The sequence below is a fragment of the Schistocerca americana genome, chromosome 4 (assembly GCF_021461395.2).
Source record: "Schistocerca americana isolate TAMUIC-IGC-003095 chromosome 4, iqSchAmer2.1, whole genome shotgun sequence".
Lineage (NCBI taxonomy): Eukaryota > Metazoa > Arthropoda > Insecta > Orthoptera > Acrididae > Schistocerca > Schistocerca americana.
The window spans coordinates 713,335,850-713,357,120 of record NC_060122.1 but is presented as its reverse complement, the minus strand read 5'-3'; the positions used below and the strand labels follow the sequence as shown (position 1 = coordinate 713,357,120).

Genomic DNA, 21,271 nt, shown 5'->3' with positions numbered 1-21,271 from the left:
TTGCAATAATATGCGGTACGGCACACTGTTCGAGAGGAGGATTATTATTCAAGAAACACATAGTACCATGAAATTACTTATCTTCAGTAGTTTGTAGGACTGCAGCTGCGGCTATGAACTGACAATCTCGTCACATGGAATACCATGAACTAATACAATATATTCTCAGGGGCTAAGCATGATGGGCTTGCTAACAGAACTGGCTGAGGGCCGATTATGAAAGCGCGTGTGCCTAGGTTGAAATCTAGTTAAGAAGTGAACGAGGCACGCTCTAGTTCCGTCGAGCTGCATAGCCCGCTAGAGTGCGCTGTGCTCGGCAGACGACGGGCTGCCAACCTTGTGTTGGCGCGACGTTGTAGTAGCATCTGTGGCAACGATACTACATTTTCAGCCAATGCAAGTGTCAGACGATCGAACAATGGATAACAGTAGCATCCACTTATGGTTCCGCTTTTTTCCAAGTAGTCTAGGAGTATTATTCCTTGGAAACCGCTAAAGAACAGTCGCCACCACTCTACCAGCTGACAAAATGGTGCTTGTTTCTTCTGCGCACTGTCACCAGCCTTTGTCCACTGTTTTGAGTGCCGTTTTGACTCTAATAATGGATCCAGGTTCAATCAAAAGTCACAAATCGGCGCATAAAGTCTTGCGGATTGTGATTAAACATCGTCAGATATTGACCTGAAATGCTGTGCCCGATACGCTTTTAGCCGACTGTGAGCATTCCTGGCTCCCAACACGCGCACAGATTTTTCACAGCCAATTCTCCGTGTGGGATGTTATGCACTCGCTCAGATGAGATGCCTACAGTCTCAGAAATCTGACAATTTTTTATTCGGCGGTCTTGCATTGCCTTATCATGGACTTTCTTCGCTAGTTTATTCTGGACGGACAGAGCGTCCTTCGTGTTCGGTTCTTCGCCGACCACGTTTAAGTTCATTCATCCAAAAGCAAATGGTCTTTAATAATGGTGCAGTGTCCGGGGTGAGCTTCACCCAATTCTGTTTTGATTTGTGCGGCAATCCACCATTTCAAATGGAAATGTTTAATAATAGCACGGAACTCTCACATAGTTTCTTTCGCTTCCGTTTTTAAGTTTATACCTCAGCACTACTGATTGTAAATACGCTGTGTAGCTTCTACGGAGGAATGAGTTTCACTCTCGAAAAGGATGAAAATTGTGTCAAATACGTTCATCATGTTAAGATGGTGTTGTGGTCCGTAGAAAAGCTCTTCTTTACAGAAGTAAGTCAACTGTCAAACAGAAATGGAAGTAGTGACTGGAGCTTTGAAGTATGAAAAACAGAAAAAATAGTCTGCGATGTAAGTTGTGAAACAGTAATGATTTCCTTAGTATGAAGGAGTTCAAATTTTTTCTACTTTCTTACTGTTCTAACTATCGTTTTTGTAAATAATTTATTGAATTATATATTTATTGGCGGTGTTTTGTGCAGATTGATTGACTACACCATTCCGAAACTACATTTTCTGCCACAACGAACAAGACCAATACTTCACTGTGTATCATACAAACAACTGAGCTACCGATTTATTTAGAGAGATAAGAGGATTGACCACCGGTGGTGGGCGACCCCCCACGGTACTCACATAGATACACGAACCTTTCACTAAGTGGATAAATGGGTGTAGCGAGTAGAGTTCCAAAGCTACTTACCGTACACAGCATAAGACAGTTATCTTACACCACAAGTTAGTCTTTGCTTTGTGTGTTTGTGGGAGGGAGGGAGGGAGGGAGGGAGGGAGGGAGGGAGGGAGGGAGGGAGGGAGGGAGGGAGAGATTTATCATTTATTAATGAAACTATTTAATTTCTTTTTCTTTTGAAGTGTGTATTTCACGTGTCAAACTTCTATTTTCTTATAAAAAATACATAAATATTTCATTCACCTCACCAATTCACATAGAAAGCACACACACTACTAAAAAATACAATTAGACAGGAACTTTGGCTGAGTCAGCGTCAACCCGTGAGGTTGTGTGGGTCCCGCAGCAAGGCACGCCGCTTCCGGGCTGCGGGTGTGCTGCAGGCGGGGGCTCCTCATTCAGTCCGTGTTCTGGTCGGTGGGCACGGCCTCCATAAGCAGCTGCGTGTAGCGGGTCACCTTATCTGCAAAAGTAAAGGAGGCGACGCCAGCCTGTCATCAGCTGTGCAGTTATTTGGCAGGGGCAAACTGCGGCTAAGCTGCTAATGCAACGAAGATACACTCCAGCCACCTCACTTCCTCTCCTGCGAGGCAACAGGAATTTCTGATTATTGAAAACCCATTACGAGTGTGTCCTGGTTTTTTCGCATCGATAACAAACTGCTTACTTGCATACTTGTGGGTCTTGTTCATTTGCAAGGAAGGCTCGGCAGTAAATAGTTGTGTATTTAATGACATTGACCTGCTCCACGTTTCTGCCTATTATTTAATTATGCCTAAAATTGCTTTAGGTGAGTCTACTACAAAAACCTTCGCACCGACCCCTCATGCTCCTCTTCCTCAAGCATCAGCCAGTATCGTGTCAAACAGCGTGAATGACTCCCCTACCGCGGCATTTTAAATGGAACAAGTGAATCAGGACGTGCCTCCTAATCACTCAAAGAAAGAATGTTTGGAAGAATAATAAATTGTTACTGTACATAAGGAGTACGTTTTACAATGATCTGACAGTGCCAGAAAATGTACAAGTCGTTGAATTTTTGTTAATAAACTTCAACATGGTTGCCATTTGTTCGCGACGTTCTTCTGCTTGATTGGAGTCGCCAAGTCGGGTGTGGCTCTCAAGAATTTCAGTTTTCCTTTCAAACTTAGAACACGGACAGTTGATTTGGGAATATCAGCTGCATCCAGTCTGCTCGGAATACGTTATTGTTGAATGGGCGTGGCAATCGTCTCACCGGTGTGAGCTTTTCCGGCCGATTTATTGTTTTACAAACCGTACATTTTTCACCTTACCGACTGGAGTTATCTCAGTACATGTTAATTTTAACTTTCGCAGAACTGCAATTACGGGTTTTAATTCGACATTCTGCATGATGCACTTGGCTTTTTCCTTTACAGACTTACGGTAATTTACCACAAACCAATCTGCAAGCCACAACAGCACCTGGGTTGTTGTTGTTGCGGTCTTCAGTTCAGAGACTGGTTTGATGCAGCTCTCCATGCTACTCTATCCTGTGCAATGTTCTTTATCTCCAAGTAACTACTGCAACCCTTCGTCCTTCTGAATCTCCTTAGTGTATTCATCTCTTGGTCTCCCTCTACGATTTTTACCCTCCACGCTGCCCTCCAATATTAAATTGGTGATCCCTTGATGCCTCAGAACATGTCCTACCAACGGATCCCTTCTTCCAGTCAAGTTGTGCTTCTCCCCAATTCTATTCAGTACATCCTCATTAGTTATGTGATCTATCGATCCAATCTTCAGCATTCTTCTGTACCACCACATTTCGAAAGTTTCTATTCTCTTCTTGTCTAAAGTATTTATCGTCCATGTTTCACGTCCACACATGGCTACACCCCATACAAATACTTTCAGAAAGAACTTCCTGACACCTAAATCTATACTCGACGTTAACAAATTTCTCTTCTTCAGAAATGCTTTCCTTGCCATTGCCAGTCTACATTTTATATCCTCTCTACTTCGACCATCGTCAGTTATTTTGCTCTCCAAATAGCAAAACTCATTTACTACTTTAAGCGTCTCATTTCCTAATCTAATTCCCTCAGCATCACCTGACTTAATTCGACTACATTCCATTATCCTCGTTTTGCTTTTGTTGATGTTCATCTTATATCCTCCTTTCAAGACACTGTCCACTCCGTTCAACTGCTATTCCAAGTCCTTTGCTGTCTCTGACAGAATTACAATGTCATCGGCGAACCTCGAAGTTTTTATTTCGTCTCCATGGATTTTAATACCTACTCCGAATTTTTCTTTTGTTCCCTTCACTGCTTGCTCAATATACAGATTGAATAACATCGGGAAGGGGCTACAACCCTGTATCACTCCCCTCCCAACCACTGCTTCCCTTTCATGCCCCTCGACTCTTGTAACTGCCATCTGGTTTCTGTACAAATTGTAAATAGCCTTTCGCACCCTATATTTTAACCCTGCCACCTTCAGAATTTGAAAGAGAGTATTCCAGTCAACATTGTCAAACGCTTTCACTAAGTCTACAAATGCTAGAACTGTAGGTTTGCCTGTCCTTAATCTTTCTTCTAAGATAAGTCGTAGGGTCAGTATTGCCTTACGTGTTCCAACATTTCTACGGAATCCAAAACTGATCTTCCCTGAGGTCACCTTCTACCAGTTTTTCCATTCGTCTGTAAAGAATTCGTGTTAGTATTTTGCAGTTGTGACTTATTAAACTGATAGTTCGGTAATTTTCACATCTGTCAACACCTGCTTTCTTTGGGACTGGAATTATTATATTCTTCTTGAAGTCTGAGGGTATTTCGCCTGTTCGCCTATCTCATACATCTTGCTCACCAGATGGTAGAGTTTTGTCATGACTGGCTCTCCCAAGGCCGTCAGTAGTGCTAATGGAATGTTGTCTACTCCCAGGGCCTTGTTTCGACTCAGGTCTTTCAGTGCTCTGTCAAACTCTTCACGCAATATCGTATCTCCCATTTCATCTTCATCCTCTTCCATATCCCTTCTATTGTCCTCGAGTACATCGCCCTTGTATAGACCCTCAATATACTCCTTCCAGCTTTCTGTTTTCCCTTCTTTGCTTAGAACTGGGTTTCCATCTGAGCTCTTGATATTCATGCAAGTGGTTCTCTTCTCTCCAAAGGTCTCTTTAATTTTCCTGCAGGCAGTATCATTCTTACCCCTAGTGAGATAAGCCTCGACATCCTTGCATTTGTCCTCTAGCCATTCCTGCTTAGCCATTTTGCACTTCCTGTCGATCTCATTTTTGAGACGTTTGTACTCCTTTTTGCCTGCTTCATTTACTGCATTTTTATATTTTCTTTTTTCATCAATTAAATTCAATATTTCTTCTGTTACACAAGGATTTCTACTAGCCCTCGTCTTTTTACCTACTTTATCCTCAGCTGCCTTCACTACTTCATCCCTCAGAGCTACCCGTTCTTCTTCTTCTTCTTTTAATTTAGCTCCTCGTTACTACTGTCTATTCCCAACACATTTTGTGGACAGCATCCACATATACCACTGACTGTCTTGCAAAATTATATCATTGTACGACACATGCAGTTCAGAGGATATGTCGCCATGAACACAGAGACGCGTGAAAAACTAACTTTTGCTTAAAATGGAGATCTTCTAGGAAATCCTGTGACCTGGCATTCTCATCAGGCATCGTCTCCGATGTTCTCTATGCTTTTGAATGTTTTCATTCATGTTGAAAATATTTGATTCTGTTCTAGTACCTTCATTTCTTATCATGTCATTCCTTGTGCAGCCCTTCGCCTTCTGTAGGGGTCTCGTCTCTGCTGTCTGAATTTTCTTTTCTTTTTTATGGTAACCCAGCTTTCGCTTCCATGGGACACCACAGGAACCGCCATCTCTTCATAGAATTTCATGATTGACTCTTTTTGTAATTTACAGCCCAATGTTCCGCAAATTGTGGCAATTTTTGATCTGGCTGGATATTTTCCGCGAAATGCTATTATTTTCGTTTTATTACTACAAACTGTCAAGTTTTATTTCTTGTATATTTCGTTCGTCAGGATACTGACCTTTGGAGATCATCTTCATACTTTTGAATGAAAACGATGTCGAGAAGATTGGATGGTTTTTTGTTTCATCCGTCTCAGTTGCACTGACATAAAATTTATGCTGCAGTGGTTACCGGTTTCGGGTTGACGCGCCGATTCTCAAATCACACACCTTGTTATTAACTGTGACTAGTCGTACAATATGGTGCCAAAAGGGCACAAATAGCTTCTGCAGAGAAAGGTATGCTTTTGACAACAAGTTCACACTAATATTATTAGCCTATGCACTTAAAAAAATAAAACAGTCTTTTCGTGCTGCCATTTAATTTATTTTTCCCAGACGCGTTCGCCTTTTTCTTGTTCCAACGCATCATCGGTGGAATCTATAACGATACAGTTTTGTCATTTTTACATTATGAAACAGTTCACTTCGCGATATTTTTGTGTAAAAAAGTAATTACTTATGATTTGCTGTGATCTGTGTTTCATCTCATCTGGTCTGGAGTTCGCACTAGCACTTTGTTACCGACATGTAAGCACAGTTTTGAATTCCGACCTTTTTCACACTGTTCACCATGTTTCTCCTTATTTTTGTGGTGTACTGCTGTTCTTTTGCCACTCGATATAACGATTTCTTCGGTCACTGTGCTTTTTACAACGTAAATGTTGCAACTCCATTACGTGTTTCCGCCCCTTTGGTGTGTTTACCTACTTGTTGCTAACCTAACGACGTATATGGTTAAAAAGCAACTTCTAACCATGATGTTTATCAGAGAGAGAGAGACCTGAAAGAGAGAGAGAGAGAGAGAGAGAGAGAGAGAGAGAGAGAGAGTGTGTGTGTGTGTTTGTTTTCCTTAGTTAATATTATTTCTTTTAACTGATTCCCACGTGTGTTTATTACAAAACGTTAATTTTTGCAATGACTTTTCATTGTCTCTATTAGGAGATAAGATATCCATATTCAGACAATCTTCCATATGCTATCACAGCTCAAACGGTCAATAGCCTTTCGAAGGTCGATGAGTCATATGGGTTTTTACGTTAAACTCTCTGCATTTTTGTGTAATGTTCTTAGTTACAAACACTTCGTCGCTGCATGAACGACCTAGTCTAAATTCATTTTGTTACTCACAAATAATAGGTTCTGCGATAGTCTTCATGTCGTTATTGATTATCTTTGAGTATATGGTTCAAATGGCTCTGAGCACTATGGAACTTAACATCGGAGGTCATCAGTCCCCTAGAACTTAGAACTACTTAAACTCAACTAACTTAGGAACATTACACACATCCATGCCCGAGGCAGGATTCGAACCTGTGACCGTAGCAGTCGCGCGGTTCCGGACTGAAGCGCCTAGAACCGCTCGGCCACCGCGGCCGGCCTTTGAGAATAGTTTGTAGTCAGTGCCACGATGGCTTTTACAGTCATTCCGTTTCCGTTTCTTCAGAAAGAGAGATTACTTCTGCTGTATATCAAGCGCTGGGGAACTTTTAGTTTGAAACTTCCTGGCAGATTAAAACTGTGTGCCGGACCGAGACTCGAACTCGGGACCTTTGCCTTTCGCGGGCAAGTGCTCTACCGACTGAGCTACCCAAGCACGACTCACGCTCCGTCCTCACAGCTTTACTTTCGCCAATACCTCGTCTCCTACCTTCCAAACTTCACAGAAGCGCTCCTGCGAACCTTGCAGAACTAGCACTCCTGGAAGAAAGGATAGACTGAAAATTTCATTCTAGTAACTTTTAGTTATCCAGCATTAATTTATTACTTGCAAAAGTTTATCTTGTTATAAGACTCCAGTTTTTCATTTATTCCACCTGCTGCGGTAGCTTTCCCAGACTACACTCATCCAGTGTCTAATAGTGAAACGTTAATTATCTTGCGACAAATTTCACACGTAATTTCAAATCTTTTCCAAATTTTTCTCATTTACAAGCTTAAGGGCAAATATTTAAAACAGCTGAAAACTTTGTTATACATGGCAGTTTCATTCTTTGAAGACTCGGCGCTTTGTTTGTATGTATCTAATACATTAACTACTACTCGTACATAAAATAGTGACGCAGTACGTATCTTTCTGGCTCTTTCATGCAGATGGTGATTTGGCCTGAAAATTGAAAAAACGGAAGAAAACCAATGCACAACAACGACGCTATTGGCACTATTTGACTGTCAAATAAATGCATCCCATGAATTTAATAATACAATTAAGGGAACGAATATTCGGTTTGACGCATCCGCGGAAGAGGTGGCAGCAACTGTTGTTCGCTCAGCAAACGGCTGAAAACGTTTCGCTGCTTTATACACAGAATGTTTATCAAGTGGGGCAAAGCGTCGGATCCCCGATTGTGAGTCCATCGACCTGGGCCGTTAACACGCAAGTTTTCGTGCTCGTAACAGCCCACGCTGTTTTGATATTTTTGGGCGTAAAAATTTCGGCCGCGTGGCGCTGTGCCATAATTATCAGTAATGAATCGATTGTGAGATTCGTAACACAAGCACAATTTCTGTCTCAGATTTCAAACATAAAACTGTCATCGATTAGATCCGAATACTGCAAGTGCTACGAAACCCAACGAGAGTTCGGATTTGACAAATCAACAAGGCAAGTAATTATCTTTTTATTACTGGAAGATGTATTCCCAGTAGCCCAGTCGGATTGACGTTAGATTTTCCGGCGAAATATTTCTACTACTCTTCCTCAGAATCTGTGAGCAATCATCTGTGTAGAGGACAGTGTCTGGAGGTGCTGCAGTCTGGTGGCTGACTCTGTAACCCTGAATGTACATCTACACATTTCCGTGATCATGGCACAAAATTACAGGGACAATTGAGAACGACAGCCATCTGTCAGACAGGGAACTGTGGTTCGAAAATGACTGAGTCGAAAGTTCCTAAGACAGACTGGTTGTGAGGTAACTAACGGCAGAATACAATAACTTACAAATTCTTGTTTATACAGTACAATGCTAGAGGCGCGCCCCAGCCTCGCATGGGTAGCACTAAGTGTCTACGCCTGAATGCCTTTCTGACGTAATGGCAATGAATCACATGCGACAAAGGCTCCACATGAATGTGTGTATGAGCGGAACCTGTATCGGGAAGATCCCAACGATAGTTTCTGATAGCCTTCGTATGGAGACAGCAAAACGTGGTAAGGGAATTTATAAAACGTTCAGAAGATACTTAGACGTATATATTCTGCTAATAATAATTTCGAGTGGTTCAGTGGCCTGATGCACGTCTTTCAATTGGATGCGACTTCAGCTATTTGTGTGTCCTTAATCTAGCCCAATTTATCGTATCATGCAAAGGTGACCTACATTTTAACAAGAACCTCCACATCTTTGAGAGGTGAATGCTGGGTTAAAAGGCAGACTAAAAAAGTCCGTAGCCCGATCGCGATTTAGTCCCGTGATCTTTCGAGTTCGAGCCTGCAGTTTACTACAAGACCACCAGGCCCGACATATCTCGGCAAGCTTCGCTGCTGTGTGGAGCTGCGGCGGCTGTTTATTGCTTTTCCCGCCAGGTACCGCCTCCTCTGTATGTGGCCAGCTCGTACTTCCTATCTTTGCCACTAGATGTCACTCCAAATGTCAATGAGGGGCATTCAGTAAGTAATGAAACACGGTTATTATCTCTGAAAGCAGGTTGATTTTATTCAGAATTCCAATGCACCACATTATTCTCCGCTCTTTTGCTTATAAAACGCTATTTTTCAATATACCTTACGTCACCTTACTCGGAGGGCCTGTATGCCTGCATGGTACCGCTGTACTGGTCGAAGTCAAAGCCTATGCCTTCCTGCATCAATAATCTCCCAATCATCTACCTACTGCTTCCTACGGAGTGCATCCTTCCTTGGACCAAACAGATGGAAGTCTCAAGGCGCGAGAACTGGACACACGTCTTTGAGTACCCCAACTGGTGGACGAGTGTGTGAGCACTACCAACAGAGACGTTCAGTTGTGCAGCGAGGTGTTTATTATCCGTCGATCACCTCGAATGAGTGTGTCCGAACGTTCCAATATTGCAGCAGTTACAGCTGTGAGCGGCCGGCCGGCACGCGAGAGATCTAACAGATTCACACGACCTTGCTGTGATGATGACAAACACCTCACCGTCCTTTTGTTCACCGCCAGATCCCCGCAGACATTCTGCAAGCACGTTTGAATATCTGCAACGTTCTTGTTTTCCGCCAAAAGAAGCTCAATGACAGCTCCCTGCTGGTAATATATCTGCATTGCAGACGCCATTTTGACGGCTACGTGTAGCGTCGCCACCTATGGAATTTCACGAAACTACGAGGGTCACTCCAAAAGAAATGCACACTATTTTTATAAAAATACGGTTTTCATTCTGCATTTATGAAAGTTTTACAGTGTGTAGATACATCCTTCCCGCTTGTTTACAAACTTAGTTCAATCTGTTTCCGTGTGTGGCGCCGTCACAGCATGTCTTCAAGATGGCTGCTACACTTGACGTTCGTCAGAAGCAATGTGCTGTCATAGAATTCCTGTGCTGTGAAAACGAGACAATGGGAAACATCCACAAGAGGTTGAAAAATGTTTATGGAGGTGCTGCTGTCGATCGCAGTACAGTTAGTCGGTGGGCGAGCAGGTTACGTGATGAAAGCCGGCACGGCAATATTGAGGATTGTCCACGTGGCAGGCCTCGTAGTGCACACACTCCAGACAATGTGCGGAGAGTTAACGAATTGGTGACTGCTGACAGACGCATCACCGTGAACGCTACGTTGGCATAGAGGAAGGAAGTGTTTGCAGAATACTGAAAGTGTTGGCGTTAAAAAAGGTTTGTGCCAGGTGGGTTCCCAGGATGTTGACAGTGGCTCACAAGGAAACAAGAAAAACGGTATGCAGCGAACTTTTGGAACAGTACGAGAATGGTGGAGATTAATTTCTTGAAAGAACTGACAGGTGATGAAACATGGCTCAATCATTTTTCACCAGAAACGAAGAGGGAATCAATGGAGTGGCATCATGCAAATTCACCCAAGAAAAAAAATTCAAAACCACACCTTCTGCTGGAAAAGTTATGGCTACGGTGTTTTTCGATTCCGAAGGACTCTTGCTTGTGGACATCATACCAAGTGGAACCACCATAAATTATGATGCATATGTGACGCCAGTCCGCTGCTTGTGGTCTCGCGGTAGCGTTCTCGCTTCCCGAGCACGGGGTCCAGGGTTCGATTCCCGGCGGGGTCAGGGGTTTTTCCTGCCTCGAGATGACTGGGTGTTGTTGTGTCGTCTTCATCATCATCATTCATCCCCATTACGGTCGGAGAAAGGCAATGGCAAACCACCTCCACTAGGACCTTGCCTATTACGACAGTGAGGGTCTCCCACATCGTTCGTCCCTCTACGCTCCGTCACAGAGTATGGGTCTTCATCATCATCATGTGACGCCAAGAAGAAACTTTGAGGTCGACTGAATCGTGTTCACCCACATCGGCAAAAGAAGGTTGTTTTGATGTTGCACGGCCACATGACAGTCAAAAAACCGTGGAAGCGATTGCAAAACTCGGATGGACAACACTGAAACACTCGCCTTACAGTCCATGTGACTATCATCTCTTTGGGAAACTGAAAGACTCTGTTCGTGGAACAAGGTCTGAAGATGATGAATCCCTTGTGCACGCTGCCAAACAGTGGCTCCAACAGGTTGGTCCAGAATTTTACCGTGCTGGTATACAGGCGCTGGTTCCACAAACCTTCTGTGTGAATCTATTTATTATTAAAAACTGTATGAAAATCCTTACAGTAGTTCCTGGGGTTAGCCTCATCACACACAAAGAAACTGCAGCGGGGGCTTTAATTTATAATACGTATAAACAGTCAATGTTATAATTTGATTTATTATTAGGCCGGCTCAGCCAGGAAGCGGGCGAGAGTGGAATGGAAGACGGCGGCGAGAGAGTGGTCAGCGGCAGATCGCTCCACATGGACCTGTCGGTTTCAAACGACTGGCGGTTACGTGACGTCACACGGGTTATTCCAATCGCAGCGCACGGCTTTAAGACAATGCTTTTGCGGTGATTACACACAAATTAGTACGACAAATTACGATACGGCAAATGAAAAAGGAATTTGAGACGAATCAGCAGAGACGCTGATACGATTTAGACGAGTTTTATATCAATAGATATTAAATAAAGAAATCTGCAATATGTGAAGTTTACTGAATAATTTATAACTTTTGAACCAATGCAGGTACAGAGTAGGGCAAATGCTCATTTTAAAGGTCTCGTCGAAACGCAACGACTGAAGTACTTGCATAATTTGTAGCATTAATATATGACTGGTAAAACACCAGTTTTATTGATTTATTGCTAATGAATAAATTGAAACAAATAATACAAAGCAGATACACGAACAGCAAGGCAATATATGATTGTGGGTGGCGTTATACATACTTCAACATCATTAGTTTGCGTTATCTGTAATTATTCTGATGTTATCTTTGTTTATTAATAATTTTTGCGTGATTTTACCTATTGTATATAATAATTTTCCCTTTGTATATGCATAAATTCTGATCAGCACATCAGAAAGAGGAAATCCGTACGGAAAGTTATTTGGTGGCACAAATGGACAAATACTGTTTTCGCACTCTGCAAAGGTAGTTGCGAAACACTAAAACATTAATTCTGGGCAAAGTATTGCAGCCACAAATATGTGTAATTATGTTTTTCGACTAGAGTTTAAGCTCGCATACAATGGCGCAATCAGAATTAAGATTGCTGTCCCGTATAAATAGTTATGCAAGGATATTGGGATTAATGGAAAGTAGTTACGTGACGTAGCTTGGGGAATTTAGGATCGAAGGTATTTTAGCGGCGTCGACACAAAGCTCCAGGACAGATATTGCGCACCTTTGCCGACGCAGAACCTGATTCTCGACGTGACACTTCGGTGATAGTTTTTGCAGTTCCTTAATTGTTGAACTTGGCCAAATTTCGAGCGTGCAAGCAAACGGAAGATATAGGTTTTCACGACGAGTCCGAACTTAGGATATCTTCGGTTTTAAACACAGTTGGGGCTTGTGTTTTTCAAGCGTTGTGTCTTTTAGTGGCAGTTTTTTCAAGCAAACGGGATTTTGCTGCAAAATCGTAGCTGTGGGTCTCTATTTCCATTCGAGTGCCCCACACTTAGGCGCTGAAGCACTACTGTGGGACACTTCATTTTTGAGCATTCCGAACCGTGTTTTGGGATACCAACGCGACTTACTTTCTGATACGGTCAGGTTGGAGTAACTATTTTCACTACGTTTGGGTGGCTGATCGTGCAACAGTGCCACTAGAATTTAATTGTATGTAAACCAGTCGGGACTTTGAATATTTTCTGGCATCCGACACTTAGGAATTCTAGTGCGTGTCAAGCGAACTACAGTCGGGATTAGGCCGTGTTTTAGCGAACTGATCGATTTGCTAAATATCAATCAATGTTCTTTCGCATTCAACAACTTTTATTAAAATTAATAGCATGTTCAGTATCGCTGTTCGAGGCTCGAGCAATAAATAGGTCGACATACGCCATACGAGAATGTAAGAAACATGCGAGGAATTTAAATGCACATCTTTAGTGGAAAGATAGACTTCTCTCACGACACTGTCCGACAAATTTAGGTGTCGGATTGTTGCAGATGTCGCAGCGCTCCTGTGTTGTCAGGCATTGTCATGCTGAAGGAGAGGGTACTACAAGTGTCGACGAACTGTTCCAATCCGAAACTCTATTACAGCACACTGTTTCTCACGCAATGGCACAGTTACGTTACATACACGCCACAATTCAGAGCCCTCTAGCGGCATAGGGCTGCAAAAATGTAGAAATGATGAACAAATACAGAGAATGTTAGTTGTTGTTGTCGTGGTCTTCAGTCCTGAGACTGATTTGATGCAGCTCTCCATGCTATTCTATCCTGTGCAAGCTTCTTCATCTCCCAGTACCTACTGCAAACTACATCTTCTGAATCTGCTTAGTGTATTCATCTCTTGGTCTCCCTCTACGATTTTTACCCTCCACGCTGCCCTCCAATACCAAATTGATGATCCCTTGATGCCTCAGAACATGTCCTACCAACCGATCCCTTCTTCTAGTCAAGTTGTGCCACAAACTCCTCTTCTCCCCTATCCTATTCAATACCTCCTCATTAGTTATGTGATCTACCCACCTAATCTTCAGCATTCTTCTGTAGCACCACATTTCAAAAGCTTCTATTCTCTTCTTGTCTAAGCTATTTATCGTCCATGTTTCACTTCCATACATGGCTACACTCCATACAAATGCTTTCAGAAACGACTTCCTGACATTAAATCTATACTCGATGTTAAAAAATTTCTCTTCTTCAGAAACGCTTTCCTTGCCATTGCCAATCTACATTTTATATCCTCCCTACTTCGACCACCATCAGTTATTTTGCTCCCCAAATAGCAAAACTCCTTTACTACTTTAAGTGTCTCATTTCCTAATCTAATTCCCTCAGCATCACCTGACTTAATTCGACTACATTCCATTATCCTCGTTTTGCTTTTGTTGATGTTCATCTTATACCATCCTTTCAAGACACTATCCATTCCGTTCAACTGCTCTTCCAAGTCCTTTGCTGTGTCTGACAGAATTACAATGTCATCGGCGAACCTCAAAGTTTTTATTTCTTCTCCCTGGATTTTAATACCTACTCCAAACTTTTCTTTTGTTTCCTTTACAGCTTGCTCAATATACAGATTGAATAACATCGGGGAGAGGCTACAACCCTGTCTCACTCCCTTCCCAACCACTGCTTCCCTTTCATGTCCCTCAACTCTTATAACTGCCATCTGGTTTCTGTACAAATTGTTAATAGCCTTTCGCTCCCTGTATTTTACCCCTGCCACCTTCAGAATTTGAAAGAGTATTCCAGTCAACATTGTCAAAAGTTTTCTCTTAGTCTACAAATGCTAGAAACGTAGATTTGCCTTTTCTTAATCTAGCTTCTAAGATAAGTCGTAGGGTCAGTATTGCCTCACGTGTTCCCATATTTCTACGGAATCCAAACTGATCTTCCCCGAGGTCGGCTTCTACCAGTTTTTCCATTCGTCTGTAAAGAATTCGCGTTAGTATTTTGCAGCCGTGACTTATTAAACTGATAGTTCGGTAATTTTCACATCTGTCAACGCCTGCTTTCTTTGGGATTGGAACTATTATATTCTTCTTGAAGTCTGAGGGTATTTCGCCTGTCTCATACATCTTGCTCACCAGATAGTAGAGTTTTGTCATGACTGGCTCTCCCAAGGCCGTCAGTAGTGCTAATGGAATGTTGTCTACTCCCGGGGCCTTGTTTCGACTCAGGTCTTTCAGTGCTCTGTCAAACTCTTCACGCAATATCGTATCTCCCATTTCATCTTCATCCTCTTCCATATCCCTTCTATTGTCCTCGAGTACATCGCCCTTGTATAGACCCTCAATATACTCCTTCCAGCTTTCTGTTTTCCCTTCTTTGCTTAGAACTGGGTTTCCATCTGAGCTCTTGATGTTCATACAAGTGGTTCTCTTTTCTCCAAATGTCTCTTTAATTTTCCTGTAGGTAGTATCTATCTTACCCTTAGTGAGATAAGCCTCTACATCCTTACATTTGTCCTCTAGCCATGCCTGCTTAGCCATTTTGCACTTCCTGGCGATCTCATTTTTGAGACATTTGTATTCCTTTTTGCCTGCTTCATTTACTGCATTTTTATATTTTCTCCTTTAATCAATAAAATTCAATATTCCTTCTGTCACCCAAGGATTTTTACTAGCCCTCGTCTTTTTACCTACTTGATCCTCTGCTGCCTTCACTACTTCATCCCTCAAAGATACCCATTCTTCTTCTACTGTATTTCTTTCCCCCATTCTTGTCATTTGTTCCCTTAGGCTCTCCCTGAAACTACAACCTCTGGTTTAGTCAGATTATCCAGGTCCCATCTCCTTAAATTCAAACCTTTTTGCAGTTTCTTCAGTTTTAATCTACAGTTCATAACCAATAGATTGTGGTCAGAGTCCACATCTGCTCCTGGAAATGACTTACAATTTAAAACCTGGCTCCTGAATCTCTGTCTTACCATTATATAATCTATCTGAGACCTTCCAGTATCTCCAGGCTTCTTCCATGTATACAACCTTCTTTTATGATTCTTGAACCAAATGTTGGCTAAGATTAAGTTAAGCTCTGTGGAAAATTCTACCAGACGGCTTCCTCTTTCATTTCTTTCCCCCAATTCATATTCACCTACTGTGTTTCTTTCTCTCCCTTTTCCGACTCTCAAATTCCAGTCACCCATGACTATTAAATTTTCGTCTCCCTTCACTATGTGAATAATTTCTTTTATTTCGTCATACATTTCTTCAATTTCTTCATCATCTGCAGAGCTAGTTGGCATATAGACTTGTACTACTGTCGTAGGCGTGGGCTTCGTGTCTATCTTGGCCACAATAATGCGTTCACTATGTTGTTTGTAGTATCTTAGGCGAGCCCTTACTTTTTTATTCATTATTAAACCTACTCCTGCATTACCCCTATTTGATTTTGTATTTATAGCCCTGTATTCACCTGACCAGAAGTCTTGTTCTTCCTGCCACCGAACTTCACTAATTCCCACTATATCTAACTTTAATCTATCCATTTCCCTTTTTAAATTTTCTAATCTACCTGCCCGATCAAGGGATCTGACATTCCATGCTCCGATCCGTAGAACGCCAGTTTTCTTTCTCCTGATAACGACGTCCTCTTGAGTAGTCCCCGCCCGGAGATCCGAATGGGGAACTATTTTACCTCCAGAATATTTTACCCAAGAGGACGCCATCATCATTTATCCATACAGTAAAGCTGCGTGCCCTCGGGAATGTTGATAACATTTGTTTTATTTGAAAAGGTTTAAGGGTTTTCACATGAAAAATTCGGAGGCATTACATTTCAGAGAAGTGTTTTAAAGAGACTTGATTTTTAGCGTGCCTACAAGCAAATGGTAATTGAACGGTAATTGGCATTGTTTTGGACCGCTTAGGTAGGAGACAAGATATTATATCCAAGTCTCTTCCAACGGATGAGAGAAACAGGGCTACTGGTACCGCAATACAGCGACCGAACCGGCTATGTATCTTCTAGGTTCCCTGCGTAAACAATACAGCTTGCGTGGAGTCTTCCATCGATGATTTACGCCTGACATGGCATTACGTACTGTGTTGCATGCGAAGGAATACGCAGTCAGCAGCTACACAACTGTTCACAGAAAAGGCAGGCTTTAGTGCCTGACGTAGGACTACGCATGGTGTTGAGACAATGGGTGCTGCAGTGCTTTATTGATGATTACTTTCCGCAGCAGATGAATCCTGTTTCAACCAGAGGCGGAATGCTCAACAGTCACAGTGGGTAAGGACGCGCTGTGGAAAATCTCGTGATGACTGTTCAGTAACACCTGCGTCAAAGATTCCCTGGAACGTGGTTAGGAATAGGCTGTTTCGTTCACCTGGTAAGACTCCACCTGATTACTTCTTGTGAGGTCCTGTGTACAAGACGCCTATCGAGGCTGAAGAGCATCATCTGGTACGGATTCTCACTGGGTCATTGGTATGCATACGACAGAACTTGAAGCGATCTTTTGTCGGCGTAGCAACAGGGAAACGCCACTTTGAACACCTGTTATGCGGAGTTCGTGCTCAAAGAAATATCTTTATCAAAATGTGTGTACCTTGATTTCTATCCGTCAGCAGACGAAGGATGAATATGAAATTTTCTTAGCTTTTTTAACCTTTGACTCCGTCGCTTTTGTATAAGATTCCGTGTCAACCTTTTTAATGGTTTATTCGTGATATAAAACCGCTGCGGTCAGACAGATGGAATAAAGTAGCTGCCTTACATAACGCGGCAGCCACGCGGGTTTATGCCGTGTACTGGGAAGCCCGCAAAAGGCCTGAATCAACGACATTCAGCGCTCTGAGGGAAGGGCAGCACGCTGCAGTCCCAGCCGGCAACAGCTGCGTCTCGCTGTTAAAATCTGCTGCAAAGCAGAGTTTCAACAAAGTAACTTTATTCGCATCAGATTTGTGTGTTTGTTTTGAAAGAGTCCAGTTATACTGATTATCTTCCTCGAATACTAATGCTATAGGATTTAACGAAACCAATGTTGTCTTTCTTCCTGTTGCAATCCCAGCAGCAATACGTATCTCAGTTCGTTCTCTCTCTTGTCATGCTTACTCGAGAAGAACTCCAGTTGCCGGAAGTCTAAGTGCGTCAGACAAGTGTCTTGTATATGTTTTCCTTTGGAGATGCACTGAACTTTTCCACAACTCTTCTAGCAAATCTGTCTTTCATGCGCCGTACCTGATGCTGATTTTACATGATCGCCCCACTTCATAAGGCTTCTTAGTACCACTCCTAAGTACTTACACGGTGTCCTCAATAATGTCACTACCACTCGTTCAATCGGATACTACTGGATTATCTCTCTGTTATAGCCATTACATCCACACTTAATGTGTCATCTATTACACAAAGTGTAAATTTTGTCCAATTCTTTCTACATTTGCTTACTATCGTCCAACGGCGATACCTTCTAGCAGACAACGGCGTAACCAGAGAACATTCTAAGAGTCCTGCTGATCCTATCTGAAAAATTTTCTATGCTTACTGAAACATTACATCAGCGACAGTCAAATGAAAACGAGGCAAATGGAAAAGGTAAGTACACTGTTTATTATTTCAAAAGCAGTCGCTGTAACTGTTGATACATTTATCCTATTGTGAGACAAGACGGTCAAGGCCTTCGTGGAAAAATGTTTGTAGTTGCCTAATTGTACGCAGGCATGCACCTCTTCGTCCGAAGCAAATGGAGGCCACGAATCTCTCATCATGGCACCACATGTTGCCAAGATTGTTTCGACTACGCTGCAAAAGTTTCACTGGGAAGCCCTTACACATCCAGGACACATTCGTGGCCGTCGATTTGCTTCGCACGAAGAAGTCCGTTCCTGGGTACCATCATTGTTACGTAGACAACCGCAAACGTTCTTCCATGAAGGCACTGACAATTTTGTCTCACAGTGAGATAAATGTATTTATTAACAGTTATGACGATTGAAATAATAAACTGTTTACATCTTACTTTTTTCCAACTGTCTCGTTTTCATCTGACTGTCCCTTATTGATCCTACTCCACGTCATCGTGGCACGCCCAAAATTACTGTCATTTCTATGAACATTCGCCGTCGAGGATAATGCACTGTGTTCTTCGATGAAACATGGGCGCTGTCCAACGAGTGTGAGCAACCGACTAACTACTTATTCTAAAAGAGTATCCACGGCTCCTATCATGTTCGTCAACGAAGAATGGACTATCTTGGGCGTCACAAGGTGTGCTGAAAATAATAATGGCTGCATGCTATGCCCTCTACTGGATTGCTCAGCAAAGCGAAAACTCATGCTGCTGAATATCCACACAGTGCTTGCGTGTCCTTCCTTAATTATATTAGAGACACTCTTCGCTTCACAGATCTATGGCCAGGAGATACTGCAGGAAATGGAACTTGTCAGAACAAAAGAGAGCTGGTATACTAATATTCCTCCCACAGATCGTAAGGATGTGGAGAAAATAAAAGATTTTATGCGTTCTTCCATTCACACAGTAAACTTCCTAGAAACGGTTAAATGTCTACATACTGAAGTGCATGACATGATTCCTACCTATTGTAGCCAAAGATTGTCAAAAGAAAAACAGTTTACAAGTCTGTGTCTCTCAGGTAGCATTACTGGTCTGAAGCTGTACGCAAGTCGTTTACTACATAGCATTGATTCATAGTATCCTAAGAAATTTAACAGATGAGTTAGTCAACAGTACGTATTTTATGCTCCCTTTACAATGTGCTTTATTAGTAGCTACATATTTTATGGCTGGCGGCAAGTTATTAAAAATGTATGTATGTGAATAAATTTCATGTCTATGGGCCAAAATGAGTGATATCGTTGCTATGAATGTTATTCTTATTCCTATTCTAGGCGCGCAGTCCGGAATCGTGCGACTGCTACGGTCGCAGGTTCGAATCCTGCCTCGGGCATGGATGTGTGTGATGTCCTTAGGTTAGTTAGGTTTAAGTAGTTCTAAGTTCTAGGGGACTGATGACCACAGCTGTTAAGTCCCATAGTGCTCAGAGCCATTTGAACCATTCTTATTCCTAGTACTGATACCAGGAACCGACATGTTTGTATGAAAAATAAACACTGCTTGTGACTAAAGTCATTTGTTGTTGTTGTTGTCTTCAGTTCTGAGACTAGTCTGATGCAGCTCTCCATGCTACTCTATCCTGTGCAAACTTAAAGTCATTTAGGAATAAAAATAAACAGGGACAATACTTAGTACAGCTAGTTCTTCGGACAGGCTTATTACACGTTTTGCAATTTACACAAATAATAATAATAGATGTTGCGGGCTTCTGAACTCATACAAGTTTATTCATTTCGCCTTTATCTTCTCGTCGCATGTCACCTACAGACCGGGTTATTTTAGCTGTACTCATCTATTTCCTTGGACCCGGGCTTTAACTTTAGCCCAGTGATCCTGCGTTAATGTCCTGTGCTCTTCCTTCCTCGCTGCAATTACCGTTTGGTCAGTTTTTAGTTGTGGTTTTTGTTGAGAACTAAGGAGTCCTTGGGGTTTCTTCTCGAGCAGAATGCGTTTCAGAATGTCATCTTATGTCATCCCCACTTCTTGCAGCTCTTCATTTACCTAGTTGAATGGCGCCTGCTTCGTTTCCTTTTTGACAAAGCAGCGGAAGGTCCGATTGTTTATTGCCAATTTCGTACCTAGCAGCCTCCATTACCTCTGAGTGTGTCGGTGCAGCCTCACTGAACCTGAAAGCCTACAAGCGCCACTCGAAGAGACTCGTTAGCACCTGAAGTAGTAGCGTCAGCTGGCTTTCCTTCACGTCTTTAACAGATGTAAAAGTGTTGACTTCGACAAAATATTCTCGGGTTTCTTGTCGTTTCTCAAATAAATATGGAATGATGTTCAATGAAACTGAAATGTTACTCTACCCTTCCACTCACCAGGATTCTGTTATTAAAGAAGATGTAGGAATTAAAATGTGCGGGCAAAACAACAACCGGGACAGAGGATACGGTAAGTGGTGCTTGGAAGCGATCTCTCGGCGCTGTCAGACAGAAATTCGCGGAATTGGTCACGCCCCTACGGGAGCAGTGGCGCCATTAGCCCGGGCGCTGACACAATGTACTGATAACATACGCCGACCAGTCACAAGGCGCCTATAGGTTATGAAAGACAACAACAGCAGCGGCAACCACGACAGTCTCCACCACGGCAACAAGGGAACTCATAAACATGCGGAGTTAAACACCAAAGATGACAACAGAATACTGGGAATACCGCAAAGTAAAATCATACACAACTCACCAAAAAGGATAGTAGCCTTCATAGGAGTAGCCGACAGTGTGCGTGCCACGAGTCAGTTGCTCCTGGCGAAGGCAATAGTGATGATCGCGCTGTTTCACCCAGATTTGATGAAGAAGGAGAAAAAAAAAAAAAAAAAAAAAAAAAAA

The 21,271-nt window shown here is 42.4% G+C and overlaps 1 protein-coding gene across 2 annotated transcripts in view; it reads right to left on the bottom strand.

Moving 5' to 3' along the window:
- Positions 1 to 1,843: 1,843 nt before the first annotated feature.
- LOC124612842 (b(0,+)-type amino acid transporter 1-like) overlaps positions 1,844 to 21,271 on the bottom strand; it is a 439,105-nt gene continuing 419,677 nt past the window's right edge. For both annotated transcript variants that reach the window (XM_047141270.1, XM_047141271.1), the window contains one exon: positions 1,844 to 2,126. In XM_047141270.1, the coding sequence (XP_046997226.1) occupies positions 2,062 to 2,126 (65 nt within the window). In that variant the 3' untranslated portion in view covers positions 1,844 to 2,061. The remainder of the gene's footprint in view (positions 2,127 to 21,271) is intronic.